The following is a 20,000-nucleotide window of genomic DNA, read 5'->3' as shown; positions in this document are numbered from 1 at the left end:
TTTCTGTCCGTCTCCTGTCCTCTTTCTGTCCCTCTCCTGTCCTTTGTCCCTGTCCCTCTCCTGTCCTCTTTCTGTCCCTCTCCTGTCCTCTTTCTGTCCGTCTCCTGTCCTTTGTCCCTGTCCCTGTCCCAGGTTTCTCCTCAGATGAGCTGGTGGTGCTGCAGCAGGCTGATGAGGATGCCTTGTCTCCGCCCTCTCCTCTCTCCCCCTTCAGTGTCTACCCCACCCCCCTAGAGCAGTTCACACACCACTGGGATATCGTGGAGGTCAGTCTCTCTCTCTCTCTCTCTCTCTATCTTTCTTTCTCTTTCTTTCTTTCTTTCTTCCTTCACTCACTCACTCACTCACTCACTCACTCTTTCTTTCTTTATCTCTCTCTCTGTCACTCTGTCAAATACAGCTTGGATCAGACATCTTTAATATCTTTTCATTGAAAGAGTATCTCTAAACCAGCTAACATCAAATTCACTTCCAAGAAAAACGTTTGTTAAACCTCTTAAAACGTTCCAAAGTCAGCGTTCCAAAATGTATTGTGTTTTGTTTTTTTTTAAAGCCATTCTGTTCTTATTTCCTCCTATGTATCAGGTTATTTGTATCATTCCCCTACTGACTGCTGTGGCAGCTATGGAGGGAAGATGTTCTGTAATGTTCTTTTGGTTTGTCAGATCGGGTTTGTGGTAGGGGAAAACCCTGCGCTGCTCGGCACAGTCCACCAGCCCTAGTTCCCAACATGAAGGAGGGTGGGCTTGGTGTCATGACTTGGCACGGTCTTCCTCTTTATGTAAATCACAGATCCTAATAGACAACAATAGAATACAACAACAATGTCAAACACAAATTCAACTAGCCACTGACTAAAATAAAAGATTATAAAAGAACCTTGTTGGAATGGGTTAGTCAGAATCTCAACCCCATCCTGTGGTGTGTCGCGTAAGACCATTTTTAGACCATTTGGGGAATGTTACAGAGCGGATGTATAGTTTGAGGGTTCACATACTCTTCCCACTGTAGACTGTGGATGTTCAAACAAAGCCAAAGGTTGTTGATATTTTAACTTAACAGCCAATAAAATTACACCCCCCCCCTTCTGTTATCCAAGCCACTATAGTTGTTGTCCATGTATAGACTGTATACGAACACTGGTGCTTATTGGAGTACACACTGAACAGACAGCTAGAGGATCGTGAAGAGCAATTTACTGAATTTGACAACGTTTTTTGGACTAGAATCGCATCGCAAACTAAACCTTCAATTAAGAATGCAAACATCCAGGTGACTCCTCCAGGGTTTGCAAACTTTTCTTTAGAGCTTTACTAAAGCGCTACACTCTTCTAGACCCCTCCTCAAAACTCCAGCATCCCCCTTACCCACACCCCACCACACCCCCTCAAACAACAACCGTAGCCCTATGGCGCTCCCTCCCCTCTCCCCGCTGCCCACAGACTACTTTGGCTCCAAAGCAGGTATTCTATTCAAAGTTCACCTGGACGGTTTGAGAAAGTTTGCCCTCCTAGAAGCAGCAGACTGGGGCCCATGGTGGTGGTTAGTCCGTGTGGAGCTCCAGGGTCCACATTAGCATTCCATGCAGCCTCCGCTTTCTTTTCTGCCCCTGGTTCAGGCCTGTGTGTGGTGCAGGGGGACATTGTATCGCAGCGCGCAGGTCAAGCTGTGCTCCATATTTTAGCAAGGGCTAGTTATCCGAGCGCTGGCAGACTGACACACACACACACACACACACACATATTTCAATAAGAGCTGGTTATCAGAGAGCTGGCGGACAGACGCTAATGCTAATGTTAGCCAGCGGACATGATCACACGCTGACATTTTACACGCAAATTAAAACCCAACAAAACGCTGGCCTCAGGCATGCGTGTGCACACACACACACACACAATTCTAATGCACACAAACAGCGTTAATTCAGCTGTACAATTCCGTCTGGACTCTCATCTCTGTGTCCAAGTCAATCAGGCTGTCCTGGCGGGGAGATGGGATGGCATCTCCATGGTAACGGTGATGAGAGGGATTGAATGCCAGCAGGTGAGACTGATGGAGAATAATGGAGCTTAATGAGGAAAAGGAGCAGGCTGCCTGTTACACACACACACATACATACACACACAAACACACGTGTCCCTCTTACTTTCCTTAACATCACCCTAGGTGCTAGCAGACTCATTGGCATTAAAGTATCAGATTAATATTAACTAGGTATTAGTCTTATGGTATGTTATTTGTAGTCTTGGGCCATATCCCACAAATGCGGTCATAGACAGGCAGTTTGACAGTGCTGCTGGAGGCTTACTGGTGTATTATTCTGCATACACACATTCATTCACACTTGGATCCCCAGTAATAAAGATGACATCTAAAAATGTCCACATAACTGGACCTCATGCATGGTTATATGGATTTATGTGTGTGTGTGTGTGTGTGTTAGTGTTTAAGTAAGTGAGGTGTAATCTGTGGTGTGTGTAATCCTTGTGCAATCTGTTTAATCTGAGTATAATCCCATTATTCTGATTAATGCTGATAATAACCATCCGTGAGTGACGTCCTCAGCCCCATAATCACATCAGCCCTAATGCAGTTAGACCTATTAGATTACACACGCACAGACACACACACACACACAGACACACACACAGAAGTATTTATTGTTTGTGCGGTGAAAGTATTAAAGATGGGAGAGTGATGCCGGGTGTCAGCCTCCATTAGATGTGAGCAAGTCGTAGGTCTTTGTGTGATTGGCCTCTTGTTCTCATCAGAGATGAATGGGGGTTGTCTTTGTTCCAACTGTGTCTGTGTATCAGTCTGTGGAGGTGAGTGGCCGATGCTTATCTCCAGGTTTATTCTGATCCGTCCCCACGTCCCGTGATCTGGACATTCCTGTCTTTCTGAGGGTTGGTGTCTGCGATGCCTAGGGCACTCAGGGGTCATGTGTTGGAGCTTTAGACTGGGATGCTGAGGGCCATCAGTAGGCACCCGTCCAGTCCCAGGTCCAGTCCCCAGGGATTAAAGCATTCCGGCACCGTGCCGGATTTCCGGCGTGTGGCGTTTGGCTGCGGAAAAAAAGTCTAATATAATTATATATATATATATATATATATATATATATATATATTTTTAACACACGTCTCGATATCATCACCATTACTTTCGAGTTTATGAGTTCGTCTGCCAATGATATGAAAGGAGCACAACTTTCAGGCGCTCAAAATAACATTATTAGCCAATCAGAAGTAGATTGGGGCGGGTCTTGTGAAAATGTGCTTTCAGCACCGGCTTTTCTATATGGCTCTGCCTTATGCTACGTAGAGACAAACGTAGAGATACTGTCACACCGAAGCAGAGTAAATTCAAGAATCCTTGGGATGATGCCCTCCTAGTTGATAAAGGATTGAAAAATACATGGCGCTGGGCATGGATAGAAGAGATGGGGAAGGACGGTAAGCCTTTTGGTAGCCGGTGTAAGAAGTTAAGAGAAGCAGGTGCTCTCTTGAGCTCAAGAAAGCTTCTGTATGCAACTAGCGGGGGAAAAGTGCTTCCAGTGCTTCCACTTCATCACCCGCTCATAGAGCAGTTCGCGCTATCCAACACACAACGCTTTTACAACCACATCTGATGTACCAGCATCAATAACTGACCGTTAATGTGCCCTGAAATACGCTTGTGTACGTTCATCGCAGAACACAATCTGTCTTCCAGGCTCGCCCAACCCCTGTTGAATATATGCCAAAAAATCGCTGAAGTCAAAATTGCTTTGAATAAACTGTCAATATCCAATCAGCATGCCAGCTATTTAACACATGGCATAACACCAGAGTCCAAAAGACGTATTTCGGAAAAGCTAAAAAACGGCATGTTTTTCTTAAATGTCGACAAATTCACCAACAACAACATAGACAATGTCCTCGTTCGTTTTTTGGATGAAGATGACAATGCATTCAAAACGTAACACTTGCCAGGCAGGAACATGAATATAGCCAATGCCTCAGCACTTACTGCTAGAATAAAATATGTACATTTTATTTTACGATTATTTCTTTTGAACAAAGTAATTATGGAACTGTTGCAATATAAATCTGTATTATCTACGTGTATTATCTACACTGTTGCACTTCAACGGTTTAAAAAGTGGATCACTGTCCTTTTTCATAGATCCTCAATGAAATGGTTGCAAATCAAATCTTCTTCCACTGACTGAATTTCACATACCCTTATAACATGTCACCTTATGATTGTAGGTCATCTTGAAATCTTCCAAGGACAAAGCTTAGCAGCAAAACTTGATATCAAGAGAAATCGTAAATGCTACATGTGTTAGTACCATATTGTAGTGAGGTGGAGTACTATTGCTGACCTTCTTGGGATTGCAGTTTCAAAAGTCCCACCATAATCTGCCATCATTCATTTCTAAATGTTTTTTTTTTTTTTTTGACCCTGTAAATGTGTGCACCACCGGACCACACACCCCCTCGCACTCAACCACATTCAAAAAAAGTTCAGGCACAGGATTTTTTTTTGCTTTAAACCCTGAGTCCCATCCCTGGCAGTGTCTGGTATACTAGAACAGGTTGTAAAGTCTGTTCTAAGCTATGTGTTTGTAAATAGCTAGTTTCTGTAACAAGAGACACACCCACTTACGATGAGCATGATGGTTATCATTCCATTTACACACGTTAACATGCGGAGTGCCGTTTGGCCAGTCATGATGGGAACACACTCAGTGACCTAACTCCCATTTCCCCCAGTAGCTAATTCCTGGTGTTGTGCGAGTCTTGTCTCTTTTGCCTGCCGGCCCCTGAAGCCAAGCTCAGCTGACTGCCCATATCAACAGATCTGCTGCCACGCCAGTTTGACTCGCTCATACAGAAAAAGCACTCCAGAGGCCTCTAACTTATCAGAGCTCTGCCAAATAAGAGACGATGCTGTGTGGAAGTCAACCCAGAGAAACTTTGCTGAAAATTGAGCAGATTTGAATGGCGTTCTGGCCTGAACAAGGGCAAAACCTGACAAGTGAAACTGATGTGAATGCAGAATCGGCAGGGCGAAAACGTTTATTTATTTATCTTTTTTCTCCTGTTCACAACACTAAAGCACTGGATCATGAGTACTGGACTGGGCTTAGAGTAGTGGATCATGTGTACTGGTCTGGGCTTAGAGTACTGGATCATGTGTACTGGACTGGGCTTAGAGTACTGGATCATGTGTACTGGTCTGGGCTTAGAGTACTGGATCATGTGTACTTGGCTGGGCTTAGAGTACTGGATCATGTGTACTGGACTGGGCTTAGAGTACTGGATCATGTGTACTGGACTGGGCTTAGAGTAGTGGATCATGTGTACTGGACTGGGCTTAGAGTACTGGATCATGTGTACTGGACTGGGCTTAGAGTACTGGATCATGTGTACTGGACTGGGCTTAGAGTACTGGATCATGTGTACTGGACTGGGCTTAGAGTACTGGATCATGTGTACTGGACTGGGCTTAGAGTACTGGATCATGTGTACTGGACTGGGCTTAGAGTAGTGGATCATGTGTACTGGACTGGGCTTAGAGTACTGGATCATGTGTACTGGACTGGGCTTAGAGTACTGGATCATGTGTACTGAACTGGTCTTACAGTACTGGATCATGTGTACTGGACTGGGCTTAGAGTACTGGATCATGTGTACTGGACTGGGCTTAGAGTACTATTGGCCCATCTTCTCACCTATGCCGTCTTGTCTCCAACAGGAAGTGTGTCACTGCTTATCGACATTGGGCTCCAACTCTCAGTGCTTTGATATTCTCCAGAACGGTATCTGCAAGAACCTGGTAGGTGTGCGTCTGTGTGTGTGATAGAAGAAGAGTGAGGTTTTTACAACTTATGAATGATTGAGTTACTTTCTTGTGCCCATCTTTGCAGTGTTTATGAGTGTGTGTGTGTGGCGGTGTTCGTGTGTGTGTGTGTGTGTGTGTTGCAGTGTTCGTAAGTTTGTCTGTGTTGCAGTGGTCATGAGTGTGTGTTGCAGTGTTCATGAGTGTGTGTGGCTGGTGGTTTGTGTTTAATGATCCTCTGCGTGTGTGCAGGTGGGTTTGACCGTCCTGCCTGACAGTGTGTGTGCGGCTGTCCTGAGGGTGGTCGCTCGCCTGCTGGACCTGAGTTTCCTGCCCAGCGACACACTTCTGCACTTCCTGTCTGACTGCTGTCTGAGCATGCTCAGTCTGCTCCTGCAGCTCGAACACAGTGCACACAAAAGGTGATCCCCCAAAAAGACAAACTGAGGACCACTCTTGGAGTTATGCACCGTTTATGATGTAAACATATGAACGAGGACAGAATGATTGACATTAAGCTGAGCTTGCCAAGTGCCTGTCCCCTTCTGCAAAGAGCCTGATTTGATGTTTGCTAAATACTCTACTTAAAGCCTCTGCCTGTCAGCAAGTAGTCTATCAACAAGTCGTTACAAGTTCATGTTCATACCATCATATGCAGCTTGGAGCAAGTTACCCTCAATAATATTAGGTAATATAGTTGCTGATTGATGTGTTAGAAAATGTATAACCAAAAAACAATCAGCAGTAGCTCAGTCCTGTTTCTACTTGACAGCCATTCTAATGAGAGTGTAGACTTGTACACGGTGTGGTTGTGTGACCGGTCCTGCCAGTGAAGGCAATGCCATTGTTGGGTACCAACAGTGTCATAGTCTGGGGATGGGTCTAACTGGGCCTGTGGAAGTGTTCTGATTGGCCTCGGCAGGTGTAACTGTCTCTCCTGCTGTGTCCTGATAGGGAGGCGGTGTGGGGGGCGTGTCTGGCGGCGCTGAGCAGCGTGCCCAGGCTACTGCGTCTGCTGCTGCAGTCGCTGCGTGTGTGTGACATGTGTGAGGAGGAGTTCCCACAGCTGGCGCAGATCCTCTCACTCCTCATGCAGCACACACACCTGCGCAACCACATGGTTGCCAACGCATCGCTGCTGCAGCACATCATACAGGAGCTCACGGTACACACACACACACACACTTTCCTCTGCCGCCATATGACAAACAATGAATTTGTGGAGAGATGCTATTTCCACCAGGTCATGCTAAATGTTGTGCTTTGTGTGTTTTCCAGCGGTACTGTGGGGGAGAGTCTCGTGAACAGTGGCTGACGGACTTGCTCTACTGCTACAGTGCAACACTGTCTGGTCCCCGTGGTAACCTCTACTAAACCCTGCCCACCTCAGCCGAGGCCACGCCCATCACGACTTCTATCACGCCCATCACGACCCTTATCCCCCATCCACACTTGTCTTTTTCACATCTCTGTCAATTTTTTTTTTTTCGTTCTGGGGAAAAAAGCTTTTTTACAAAAGAAATGAATAAAAACCAATTTTTGGACTGTGACTGGGTTGTCTGTAAGAGTTTGAACTCCTTACGTATAAAGTATCATCATTAAGTCATTAAGAACTGAAAGTATATTTACTTAATTAAAACACAGTACATGACACAGCAGAATAGGGCATAAAGTGCACAAATAAGGGTTTAAAGTAGCATTCCGGATCAATTGCTAATCGCTACCGATATGCTAGCGGCTACAACTAACGAAATCTCTTGAAATGTGCTGACTTTGTCATTATGACAAACTAGTTAGTCAACAACTGTCCTAACACAGTCAAACATCAAGCAACTGCAACACAAGACAAAGCAAGACGGCAAATAAGCTATTTACTAGTTCTGCAGACAGTAGAATTCGGGCGGCTTCAGGCAAACCTACATTTAACAGTAATATGCCTACGGACCCTGGTATGGCAATGGCACAGAGGCGATTCTCCATATTGAAAGTAATTGTAGCGACCCAATTTTTTCAAGCTGTTATTTTAAGGTAAAACTGCTTATCCTTTCCCTAATCCTGAAGTACAATTGTTGTATAATGTTACTTTAACATTGCCCTGAACAAAAACTGGTTTACACTAGATTTTAAACAGGTTGTAGTTGTTTGTTTATCTTTGACCAAAATGTGCGGCTAGTTAGATGACCCATGAGGCCACTTCAATCTGAAGACAGTGTGCACTGCTTTGCTAGGGTTGCTGGGTATTTGAGGTACGTCTTGTGTTGTTTGGTGGGTGTGTCAGAGGTGTTGCGTAATCAGCAGCAATGTGTATACAAACCCCATCGTATTAAAAAAAGCAGTGCACAGAATGAATATAACTCCTTTACAAATGAAATAGAATAATGGGGGGGGGGGGGGGGGGGTAAATGAAACACACGTAATTAACCCAATTTCATTAGGATCCAAAAATGAATCGAAAAGAATGGCCCTCTCAGCTGGGCTTGTGACAACATGGTGTTCAACACCACCGTTTCAATTGAAATAAACGCATTGCTACATGCTGTCAGGGCTGAACAGAGCTGAGAATAGTGTATGAAACACAATCAAATAACCGCTTGGAATTGGAGACATATTAACACTAATGTTTCATACTGCTCAAATATGTTTTTTGGCAGATACTGAAAAAACATTTTTCAAACATGTTCTATAATACACAAAATTAATATTTGAACTACATGATATGTTCAGGGGTTCTTTGTCGGTTTGGAATGGGCTGAACATTGTAAAACATGAATCTGGGTGATCTGCAATAAATGTAGCCAAGCATCCTTTACCTAACTGAGGACAACCATACTGGATAAAAAGCCCACTTTACCCATTCCACTTAAAAGACAATTCCACCCAAATCCATTTCTACCTTTCATTTTTCATTTTCACTCTAGTGGGTCAAACCAAATGAAGGCATGTCATAAAACCCCAGGAAGGAGAAACAAACTGTAATATATATATATATAACATTAAATAGATAGACCTCACAGCAGAGAAGGGAGACGTGAATGCAGGTGAGAGATGGGGATTGGGGGAGGGGTTACATGTCAGGCAGTGGACGGTCTCCAGGTGCACCGGCTGGTGTTCTCGGTTTTGTCAGGTGTGGGTGTGGGTCAGAGATATGGAAGGTCAGCAATGTCTGTATTTTTAACCCCATGACCCCCAAGGTTGTCATGACTACAACACTTGGATCTGTCTAGGGACTTGGGAGATGTCACACACACACACACACACACACACACATACCCACACAAAAGAGAGTCTGTCTGCGTGTGTGTGTGTGCCGTTTCAACATGAAAGTCCACATACGGTCACCTGCGAGTCTCTAGGCTGAGCCGTGTGTTTATGTTTTGGTTTGGCTGTTTGATTTGGTCAGTGCGGACCAGGCCTGTGTTTGGGTCAGTTCTTGGTCCGGCTCTGCCTCTGTGTGTTCTTGCTGACGGGCCTCATGTGGTAGGAGTAGTGCCTGGCCGGAGAAGAGTCCACACGCACACACTCCATCCCACTCACTGCAAGAAAAAAACACACTCACACACTTAGTTCTTGATCTCAGCATGGGTATCCACTGATGTGTGTGTGTGTGTGTGTGTACTTACATGTGCGGCTATTTTGAAGCGGCAGGAGAGAATGACTCGAGCTGTTTAATGGCGTAGTTATTTTGTTGAATCCACCCCTCCTGTTTTGTGATCCTCCTAAATACACACCCACAACAAAGTGAAATGGGATGTGGACTCCTAGAGAAATGTGAAGAGTACCACACCACACATGCAATCCAAACCTTAAGGTCTGTCTACTCATCTACGCCCATACAAGTTCAGGGTTAAACTCTCATCTGTACGGCTGACACAAGCACAGACACCCCTTTATCAAGAAAGATTTACATCTTCAGGGTCTGCCAACACAGCCAGGTGGGAGAGGACAAACAACCAGGAGAGAAAAAAGGATGGTGTGTGTGTGTGTGTGTGTGTGTGTGTGTGTGTGTGTGTGTGTGCGTGTGTGACAATGGCAGCCGTCCCCTCTGACAGCTCTGAACTTTTCAAAGCAGAGGGATTGGGAGGGTAGACGTAGGTGCTGTAGATACAACCGTGTGTGTGTGTGTGTGTGTGTGTGTGTGTGTGTGTGTGTGTGTGTGTGTGTGTGCGTGTCTGTGTGTTTTGAGTAGGCAACAGTAAGCAGTGGGGAATGTGTCTGCACGTCTGCCCTCAGTCATCGCCTGTTCATGTGTGCTGAAGGTCAGTTGCGTTTACCCAGGCAAAATTTCATTTTATCTGCTTTTTATTACGTGTGTGTGTGTGTGTGTGTGTGTGTGTGTGTGTGTGTGTGTGTGTGTGTGTGTGTGTTTAGTATATGTGTGTGTGAGAGAGAGAAGTGAGAGGGAGACTGAACATGATTTAGCAAATCAAGCAGAAAGGTTTTGTCAAAACATGTCACACACACAGAGTTCATTCAGGGGAGTGCCCTTGACTAACCATAGATATTTTGGAGAACGGAAGATTTCTTCGCGGTGCTCTCAGTGGGAAGAGCTCTGAGTTCGGCCTTGGCTTTGCCGCGAGCTTGACCGTGTGGCACGGGCCAATCCCACAACAGCTGGATCACAAGGGTGGCAACCTCCGCTGCATCTGCTCGTTTATGCCTCCTGCACAGGACATCCCTCAGGAGAAGTCGGGTTCGATGCCTTCAACACACACACACACACACACACACACACACACACACACACACACACACACACACACACACACACACACACACACACACACACACACACACACACACACACACACACAAATCTTTTTGTGACAATGAGCCATTTTGTTTCTACAGGCTCCCGTTAACCACTTCCTGAGGGTAAACCAATGATTTGCTGGATGCTCTCCTTTTAGGCCTCGACACAGGTTATCATTCTACACAGGTTCAGACCCTTTGTCACAACTGAGACTATGCCATTACTGGTGCTTGGGACCAGGACGTTACCCATCAAATGCTATCATCACAAGCGAATGTGGGACAAGCTAATTACACGCCAGCCTTCGCTAGGACAGCCACGCGTGGCCAGAGAGGAGGCTAACGCCTGGCATGGTTTGTTTTGATTGGTCTATCCTGTTGGTTTACAAGCCACTTTACCTGAGATCAAGACTAATCAATTCATCTGAACAGAATGCTGTACATACCTAATGTTTTGAGTAACACATAAAGTTGGTTCTCACAAACATACAGACACACAGACACACAGACACACAGACACACAGACACACACACACAGACACACACACACACACAGACACACACACACACAGACACACACACACACACACACACACACACACACAGACACACACACACACAGACACACACACACACACACAGGCACACACACCCAAACACACTTCCACTCTATAGAGGGTGTAAACAGTAACAGATGTTTTGTTCCCACATATATCTGCTGGCAGACCCTGGGAACCGTGTGCGTGCGTGTGTGTGTGTAGTCGTATAAGTGTAATTATTGTAAGGGGAGCTTCTGTAGTATATTAGAGCAGCACAGTGGGGTAGCACTGAACTTTTAGCCTCTTGTTAAAGTGCTCTCTCTCTCATTGGCATCCACACACAAACACACACTGAGGTGTTGATGGCCTCTGGCCAGGCCTCTGAGGGAGTGGGCACATGTGCACAACATTCCTTAAACACACACGATTATTGTCTACCCATTCATCAAAAGCACATTCTTGGTTTATTGTGTGTGTGTGTGTGTGTGTGTGTGTGTGTGTGTGTGTGTGTGTGTGTTTAATGCTACAGGGGGGTTCACCTATGCACATTTATACCTTCTCCAGGCTCTTTGTATCCTTTTGGCTGCCCGGTTCCTCTTCTGCTCCTTCTCTTTCTTCCGCCTCTCCCTCTCCCTCTCCCTGTCGTTCTTTTTCTCTTTCTCCCTCCTGCATGCCCCCTCTCTGTCCATTACTTGTTGCTTTGCTGAACTAGGGTGATTTGCTACGCCACTGGAACGGGATGTGGGCAGTTTGGGCTGAGTTTCAGTGGCAATTGGAAGTTGGGGTTTGGCACTGCCAGGGCGACTTGAACCGGCAGGAGAGTGACGCTCCGAACCCACAACTCCTGACACACACATGGCCGGCACACACACTCTTGCGCTCCTAGACACCTCGTCAGTGTCCACACCTGAGGAGGAGAAACACAAATAAAGAGATGGGAAATATGTCAGGCTCGTAACATCTTCTCAGCACCTGTTCTGTTCTGTTCTGTTCTGTTCTGTTCTGTGGAAGTGGAAGTGGAAGTGAAAGTGAACTTCTGTCAACACTTCAGTGACTGCTTTACTGCGGTTCCCTCCAGAGAGGAGCACCACATTGGTCCCGGTCGGTCAGGGCATCGGAAACAGAACGTGTGGAGCCAATACCTATCATAAAATCTCATATAGTGTACATACATTTTTGAAAAGAAATGTTTTTTGTCTAATTGTTACATGTTATTTTTTAGTAAGGTAAATATATTAAAGATGAGTATTTTGACCAGGACTAATATATTACATTTCAGCAGTATATCACAAATTAAGCAACCACATTCATAGGTTCAATCATTATTAAGACAGTAGTTGTTATACAAAAACATGGGCAAGGCAACTGCCATTCTTAAAGTGTATTATTCCTAGTCCTTGAAAATAATGAAATGGAGATGATAAGATGACCGATGACTTTGACTCCATACCATCACCTGAGCTCCTCAATCTGTAGATCCATACTCCATACCATCACCTGAGCTCCTCAATCTGTAGATCCATACGCCATACTCCATACTATCAACTGTACTCCTCAATCTGTAGATCCATACTCCATACCATCACCTGAGCTCCTCAATCTGTAGATCCATACTCCATACTCCATACTATCACCTGTGCTCCTCTATCTGTAGATCCATACTCCATACTCCATACTATCACCTGTATTCCTCTATCTGTAGATCCATACTCCATACTATCACCTGTGCTCCTCTATCTGTAGATCCATACTCCATACTCCATACTATCACCTGTATTCCTCTATCTGTAGATCCATACTCGATGCTATCACCTGAGCTCCTCTATCTGTAGATCCATACTCCATACTATCAACTGTGCTCCTCTATCTGTAGATCCATACTCCATACTCCATACTATCACCTGTGCTCCTCTATCTGTAGATCCATACTCCATACTCCATACTATCAACTGTACTCCTCAATCTGTAGATCCATACTCCATACTATCACCTGAGCTCCTCTATCTGTAGATCCAGACTCCATACTATCACCTGTACTCCTCTATCTGTAGATCCATACTCCATACTATCACCTGTACTCCTCTATCTGTAGATCCATACTCCATACTATCACCTGTACTCCTCTATCTGTAGATCCATACTCCATACTATCACCTGTACTCCTCTATCTGTAGATCCATACTCGATACTATCACCTGAGCTCCTCTATCTGATTTTACTGCACCATGTCACACTCTCAAAGCTCAGCCAAAAACTTTAAAACAATCTAAAAGCATTTTTGAGGTATGCACATAAAAACACTGCTATTCTGCCGTGCTGCATGATGAATCTCAGGAGCACAGAAACTTACTTTGGTGAGAATGAGGAGACTCGGTTTTGCGTTGGCACTGGCTGCGTCGTATTCTTGAAGCACTTCTTTTGGAGGTGTCTTGAACTTTAACCCCTTTCTTCCCAACCCCACAAGGGGCTTGATCAGCCAATGACAGCTCCTGTTCCAGTGATCCAGCCAATGAGAGCTCTTGTTCCAGTGATCCAGCCAATGAGAGCTCCTGTTCCAGTGATCCAGCCAATGAGAGCTGTTGTTCAGCTTCCCGTCTGCGCTCCTCTTCCCTTTTCCTGAACGATAGAAGATCTGTGAAGTGAAGTGAAGTGCTCACACACACACACACGTGCACACACTAAGACAACCCCCTCACACACACACATACAAAAACACACACACACACACACACACACACACACATGCAAACACTCAGACAACCCCCTCACACACACACCTGCACACACTCCCAAACAAATCAACCTGAACTAGACAGGACGAAAAGCAAACACGTCTCGAGGAGATGAAGACAGATTGACTGTGTGTGTGCTGTGTGTGTGTGTGTGTACACACACGTTTGCCTGTGTGCATGCATGTGTATGTGTATTTATTCATGCCGTGCACTGACAGATTCTAAATGTCACTCTGTGTTGAGAGTGTCACCTGATTAATGGGGAGGATAGAATGAAGAAATAGACAGATATAGAAAGAAAGGAGAAAGAAGAAGAAAAAAGAGATGGAAAAACAGCATGTATCTACACTTTGTTTTTGCAATTGTGAAAAATTTGAGGATCTGTGTAAGCATGTGTGTCTCTGAGTGTGTGTGTGTGTGTGTCTCTGAGTGTGTGTGTGTGTGTGTGTGTGTGTGTGTGTGTGTGTGTGTGTGTGTGTGTGTGTGTGTGTGTGTGTTGGTCCCTTACTTGGCAGCATCCTTGCGCAGCTGCTCGTGTCTCATGAGGAGGTTCTTGCGCTCCTTGAAAGCATGGCGCACGCGGTAGCCCTTGAAGAGCGCCTGGATGGAGCAGGCAGCGATGTCCTGGATGGCTGCGATGGACATGGCCCCGTGCTCCAGCAGGTACTGGGTCACATCCTGGTGCTCCCCCAGCAGAGCATAGTCCAGAGGAGTGTACCTACACACACACACACACACACACACACACACACACACTCACACACACACACACACACACACAGACACAGACACAGACACAGACACGCACACACACACACACACCATCAATGTCCATGCAATTATGTACATATGTACACAAACAGGCACTGACACATACTGTACGACACGCATGCATTACATAAACACTGATAAAAATAAAGAGCAATTTAATCCATTTTATATCTGTAAGGGCATTGTGTCCAATGAAAACAGCAGCTTGATTAACCTGTGACAATGGCTGGACACTTTTCAATGAGAGTGCATGCGTGTGTGTGTGTGTGTGTGTGTGTGTGTGTGTGTGTGTGTGTGAGTGTGTGAGTGTGTGTGAGTGTGTGTGTGTGTGTGTGTGTGAGTGTGTGTGTGTGTGTGTGAGTGTGTGCATCTATTACCTTTCTTCATTGTTCTCCATGTGGTTGGGAAAAGCCCCACAACCCAGCAGCAGTTTCACAGCATCCAGGTAGCCATTATTGCAAGACCAGTGGAGAGCTGTCCGTCCCTGGATGTACACACATACAGACAGACACAGATTTTACACAACAGCACGCATCTCCTTTGTTTCTCTGCTCTGACTGCCTCAGTGCACATTATGTAGCTATCTACAGGGGATTGGATTGGATCAGGCATTACATATTTACATGGTTCTGTAGTTGTGTTCCTTTATATGGTCGTGATGCATCTCTTTCCCACATTACATTATCAGAGCTTAGATGCAGGGTGTTGTGTTTAGATGTATTGACCTGTCCTGTATTTTGTGGTCAGTGTTACAGGTAAGCTTTGACTAACTATGTTGTAATATAAGGTTGTGCTAATACTAGACTGGTGGTTGCTACCTTGCTTCTTGTGCATGAGTTGTTGTGGTGGTTGAAGTAGGAGTTGAGGTTGTTTATAGTAAGTGCATTTTCCCTTTTTTCTCTTACACGCCATGGCTCTCGAACCATACAGAAAGGCAGTATAAGTGATTATTATATAGCAACGACAGTACAAGCATTCTGATTGGCTAATGGGTAGTCATGCCAGCCACATATTGACGTTCTAGCCGGTCTGCGATCTGATAACTATTGTTATTGCACTCCGGTGACATCAATCTTAAAAATGAGTGATACCATGTACCAAGTACATTACATCCTTAAAAATTAGCGATATATCAACAGCCACGAGCATGTATTGATAGAATCAGGACTCCTATTATGAAATTATCTGAGAACAGAAAACCAGTTGAATGTCGTGGTACCATGACAGTTGAAGAATAAAGACTCAAGAATTCGCGAAAAGTTTGATATCGGGTAATACTTTATAGGACTTAGTACAGGTCAGTACAATTCAGAAGCAGCGAAAATGTGTTATTGAAAGTGATGATGAAGACTTGACTACTATAGTTTGAAAACCTTGTGTTTAACTGTAAATTAAAGCCATTTAAGCTGAGCCCTGTTGTCCGTTTTCTATTGATCATTGTAACTTGAAGTTAGCGAGTCATTGTTTGCTAGGCAACACCTGAAACACTGTGTCGAGAGAAGACTTGAGAGCTGAACAAAACGACATGTTTTCTATTTACAATTACCATTTATTCTCAAAATGAAAAGAGTTAAAAATGCCATATAATAAACAACTTACTAACCTCGACCGTTCGGTCATACAGGTAAATTATCAGACTTCGGCTTTGCCGTATCAACCTCACTATCGCTCGGTCGATACGTTACGGCCTCAGTCTGATAATTTACCTGCATGACCTCACTCTCGGTTAGTACGTAGTTTTGCATCACCTTAACATAGTCTAGTACAACAGACTTTATTAAAGCAGCACACGGTTTAACAGCTGACCGGTTAACTCCCGCTAACGTAAACCTTTGATGGAGGTGATGCACAGGCAATGAATCGCCACATTATTTCGAGAAGTTTAGCTTTCGTGTATCTGTGACAACTTGCGTGTGGTCAACTTTTCAATTCTAAACCTGATTGTTCAAATCCTTGATTGTGATTGGCTAAAAGCCGTTGTAAAATCCAGCATTACCTTACAATTTGACCTGATAACATTCCATATTACTGCGCAGCGAATGGTAAGGCATTCATATAGCGCATTTCATACCCAGTGTTCCATCTGGCTGTTGCGTTGCTTCAAGGGTTGCGTGGCAACGATTTATTTAGGAACTATAATTTTAAGTGGCGGAAGAATGACGGTTTATCATTAAACTATTGTTCCTTAAATTGAATTTTCATTATTTATGAAACCATATCAAATATGTGTAGTAACAGTTTTAGAAAAGCAATAAGCCTTGCGAGTCCGTGCTTTGCGCTGATTTTAGAACAGGTAAGGGGGTTTAACGGCACTCCGCTTTGCGTCGTGCCTAACAACTCCCCTTACCTGTTCTAAAATCAGCGCGAAGCACGGCCTCTTGGGGCTTATTGCTTAAGTACATATGTCTATGCCCTTCTCCAGGTTTGTCTATCCGCCCATTCTTTTCTTTTCCGGTTGCGCAGCAGTCAGCAGCAGACTTTTACAAAATAAAAGCCTGTAGGCAACAGACTTTTACAATAATAAAATAAATAATAAAACCTGCGTTAACGTGCGATAAAATAATTGTCGGCGTTAATTAATTGATGAATTAACGCGAGACTAACGCATTAACTTGCCCAGCCCTAGTTATCATACATGTATGGTGTGGCTGAGTGTTGTTCTACCTCTTTGTCCTGTACGTTGGCATCAGCGTTGTGCTGCAGCAGCAGCGCCATGCAGTTGATGTAGCCGGCGTAGGCAGCACACTGCAGCGGCGTTCTCCCCGCGCTGTCCTGCAGGTCAGGCCCCAGCCCGTTCTCCATGAGAACCTCGCACACCTCCGCATTCCCTCCCAGAGCCGCCCAGTGCAGCGCTGAGTGCCCGTCTATGTCAACCAGATCCACATGAGCACCACCTACACACACGCACGCACGCACGCACGCACGCACGCACACACACACACACACACACACACACACACACTTTTATTAATAATACTATTATTAGGCCTCATTCTCGAACATTTTCTGAAGTTCCTTCTGAAATGTTTCGTACGGGCTTCGGAAAAACAACGTAAGAAAAAGACCTCCGCCAAATACATGAACGCTTGAAAATGTGTTCATAAGCAGCAGAAGTCTTCTCAGCTGGGCTCCCCCGGCAGAGTTTTCTTAAATTGATGCGCATTCTCGTGAAAGTGGATTTGCATACATACACGCCCCGCCAGCTCCTTATAAGGGCACGCAACCGTAGTGACGTGTGCTGTCGGAATGTACCGAATCCACACGAAAGCAACTCGTAAGCGAGTCATATCAAAGCTTGAAGTAAGCTGGTGGAGTTAAGTAGATCTAACTTCACCCGTGCAGAGCAGTGACGTGCTGTGAGGTTCGCAGCTGGTGAGGCACAGAAACCTCTCTAGTTGTTTTAAAAAAATTGAAATGTATACATCATACATGTATATATGCTTATGGTTTAAAAATTGTCATCTCATCAGAACTGAAAAAACTTTATGTTTTATTGTCTAATACTATTACTTTTAAATAGTGCTGTCAGTTTAAAGCGTTATTAACGGCGTTAACGCAAGCCCATTTTAACGCCGTTAAATTTTTTTAACGCGCGATTAACGCGTTTAGATTAACGTTCTTTTTGCTCTCCCAAACTGTGTCGTAGGCTAACGTTACGTTTGAGTGAATGGTGAGCGCGATACGACGAAATTGATGATAAAAAGCTTCTGAATAGAAAGTTTACCTTTAAAAGTTGTGTTGTGCAAAAAAAGCGAGCTTCACTGTTGTCTGAAAATGTCAACAGGCAGCTGGCTAAAAGCACAGAAGTAGTAGGCTTACCTTTTATTGGTAACCTAACTGTTACGGTTCATTGTTTTTGAAATAAGAGGCCTGACTTCTATGTTCACAGCAAACTTGAAAAAAAGAAAATATTAACTGGTTTAACTGCACAAGAGTCCTTGTTTATCTGAAATGTGCATTTTGTAATTTTAATTTGTACCGCCCTGTTTGGCAATGTTGTTTTTCAATAAAATAAAACATTGCATAAAGCAAGCCAATCCACTTTTCCATGTTGATAAGAGCATTCAAAAAAAAATAATGATTGAAGGGATATTTAGAATAGATACAAAGGTGCGATTAATACATTTACGATTAATCGCGATTAATTTTGAGTTAACTATGACAAAAATGCGATTAATCGCGATTAAATATTTTAATCGCTTGACAGCACTACTTTTAGTTTTAAACAATCGTTTTTTTTTTATTGTAAGTAGTTATGCGGCTCAATAGTCAACTGACTTTTACGAGGCTATAGGCCTACAACTAAACGTACAATCGGTGTGGTAATTGAACTTTTACACCGTGTCAAATAAGATATAAGAACTGCTTCAGCTTAACAATACAATTTTCCATTTTCCCAGTCAAGTAGAAGTGTAGAAGAAGACCTACTTTTAGAACCAACATATACCCGACAATTGCGCTCTCGCTCGCCTCCTTTCCTGAGGCAGTGGTACTGCCTGCCTCACTAACAATATTTTTCAATGCGTTTTGAGCTCAACTCAAAGGTTCTACGATTGCGCAATCCTAGGGGAGGCACTCCCTCCCCTGCCCATAGACACCCATGCATCGATGCACTTTCCTGTTTTCTGGAACCGGAAATTTGCAAATTCAGCGATTTTGATAATAAAAATGCTCGAAATGATCGGAATCATGCAGAAATTACACCAATACCACAGATTAGAAGAGAAATATGAATATTTATTTTATAATATATATATATATATAATTTTTAGTTGTTTTTGGTTGAGTTTTTAGTTGTTTTTGTTGAATTGGTCATTAAAATACCCTAAAAACTAATTCAATATACAAAGTCATCATTATGCTCTATAAACCATAGAATAGAGCCATCATAATGAGATTAAGGTAATTTTCCGTACAAAAACAAGCTAGGTCTATTTCACTGGCAATGTCACACAATCATGTTGCTGCACAGAAGAAGCCAAATTACTTGTGTAATCATTGTCAGGTGTTATTGTGGTTAAATTGATGGTGATGCAAGAGTCTTAGGACACAGCTCGGCGATTCTTTTGAATGTACAAGGCCTATCCTGCTCATTAAGTGATTCGTAACATCAGGGTTTTGTCACTGAGGCCACACCACCAAATGGTATAGATCCAAAGCCTCTATAAGCAGTCTTGAAGCACATGTTGCTCTTTGAACATGGCTAAGGTGAAGAAGCAGCTAACGAATGAGCAACGGGTTTGAATAAAGCCTTTTTTTGATGCTCGCTGGAGTTACTGCCACACAGCCAAGGACTTGAGATGCAGTCCAAGAACTGTAAAGTACACTTTAGACCACCATGTCACCAGAACCAAAAGGGGAGAGGTTTCAAAAGGAAACTCTC

General features: G+C 44.0%; 2 protein-coding genes across 2 annotated transcripts in view; one reads left to right on the top strand and one right to left on the bottom strand.

Annotated features, from left to right (window-relative positions):
• Positions 1-7,292, top strand: part of tex10 (testis expressed 10) — a 22,102-nt gene extending 14,810 nt beyond the window's left edge. The window contains 5 exon segments of the mRNA XM_080857412.1: positions 133-266; positions 5,743-5,823; positions 6,079-6,248; positions 6,781-6,991; positions 7,105-7,292. Of these exon segments, the coding sequence (XP_080713538.1) occupies positions 133-266; positions 5,743-5,823; positions 6,079-6,248; positions 6,781-6,991; positions 7,105-7,200 (692 nt within the window). The 3' untranslated portion in view covers positions 7,201-7,292.
• Positions 7,293-9,093: 1,801 nt separating this feature from the next.
• Positions 9,094-20,000, bottom strand: part of invs (inversin) — a 34,300-nt gene continuing 23,393 nt past the window's right edge. Inside the window, exons 8-15 of the mRNA XM_080858435.1 lie at positions 17,282-17,511; positions 14,995-15,101; positions 14,355-14,564; positions 13,465-13,730; positions 11,670-12,021; positions 10,320-10,525; positions 9,447-9,542; positions 9,094-9,359 (exon numbers count right to left, since the gene is read on the bottom strand). Coding sequence (XP_080714561.1) covers positions 9,250-9,359; positions 9,447-9,542; positions 10,320-10,525; positions 11,670-12,021; positions 13,465-13,730; positions 14,355-14,564; positions 14,995-15,101; positions 17,282-17,511 — 1,577 coding nt within the window. The 3' untranslated portion in view covers positions 9,094-9,249. The remainder of the gene's footprint in view (positions 9,360-9,446; positions 9,543-10,319; positions 10,526-11,669; positions 12,022-13,464; positions 13,731-14,354; positions 14,565-14,994; positions 15,102-17,281; positions 17,512-20,000) is intronic.

The sequence above is a fragment of the Sprattus sprattus genome (genome assembly GCF_963457725.1).
Source record: "Sprattus sprattus genome assembly, chromosome: 19".
In the NCBI taxonomy this organism is placed as follows: domain Eukaryota; kingdom Metazoa; phylum Chordata; class Actinopteri; order Clupeiformes; family Clupeidae; genus Sprattus; species Sprattus sprattus.
This window is presented reverse-complemented; position numbering and strand designations above follow the sequence as displayed.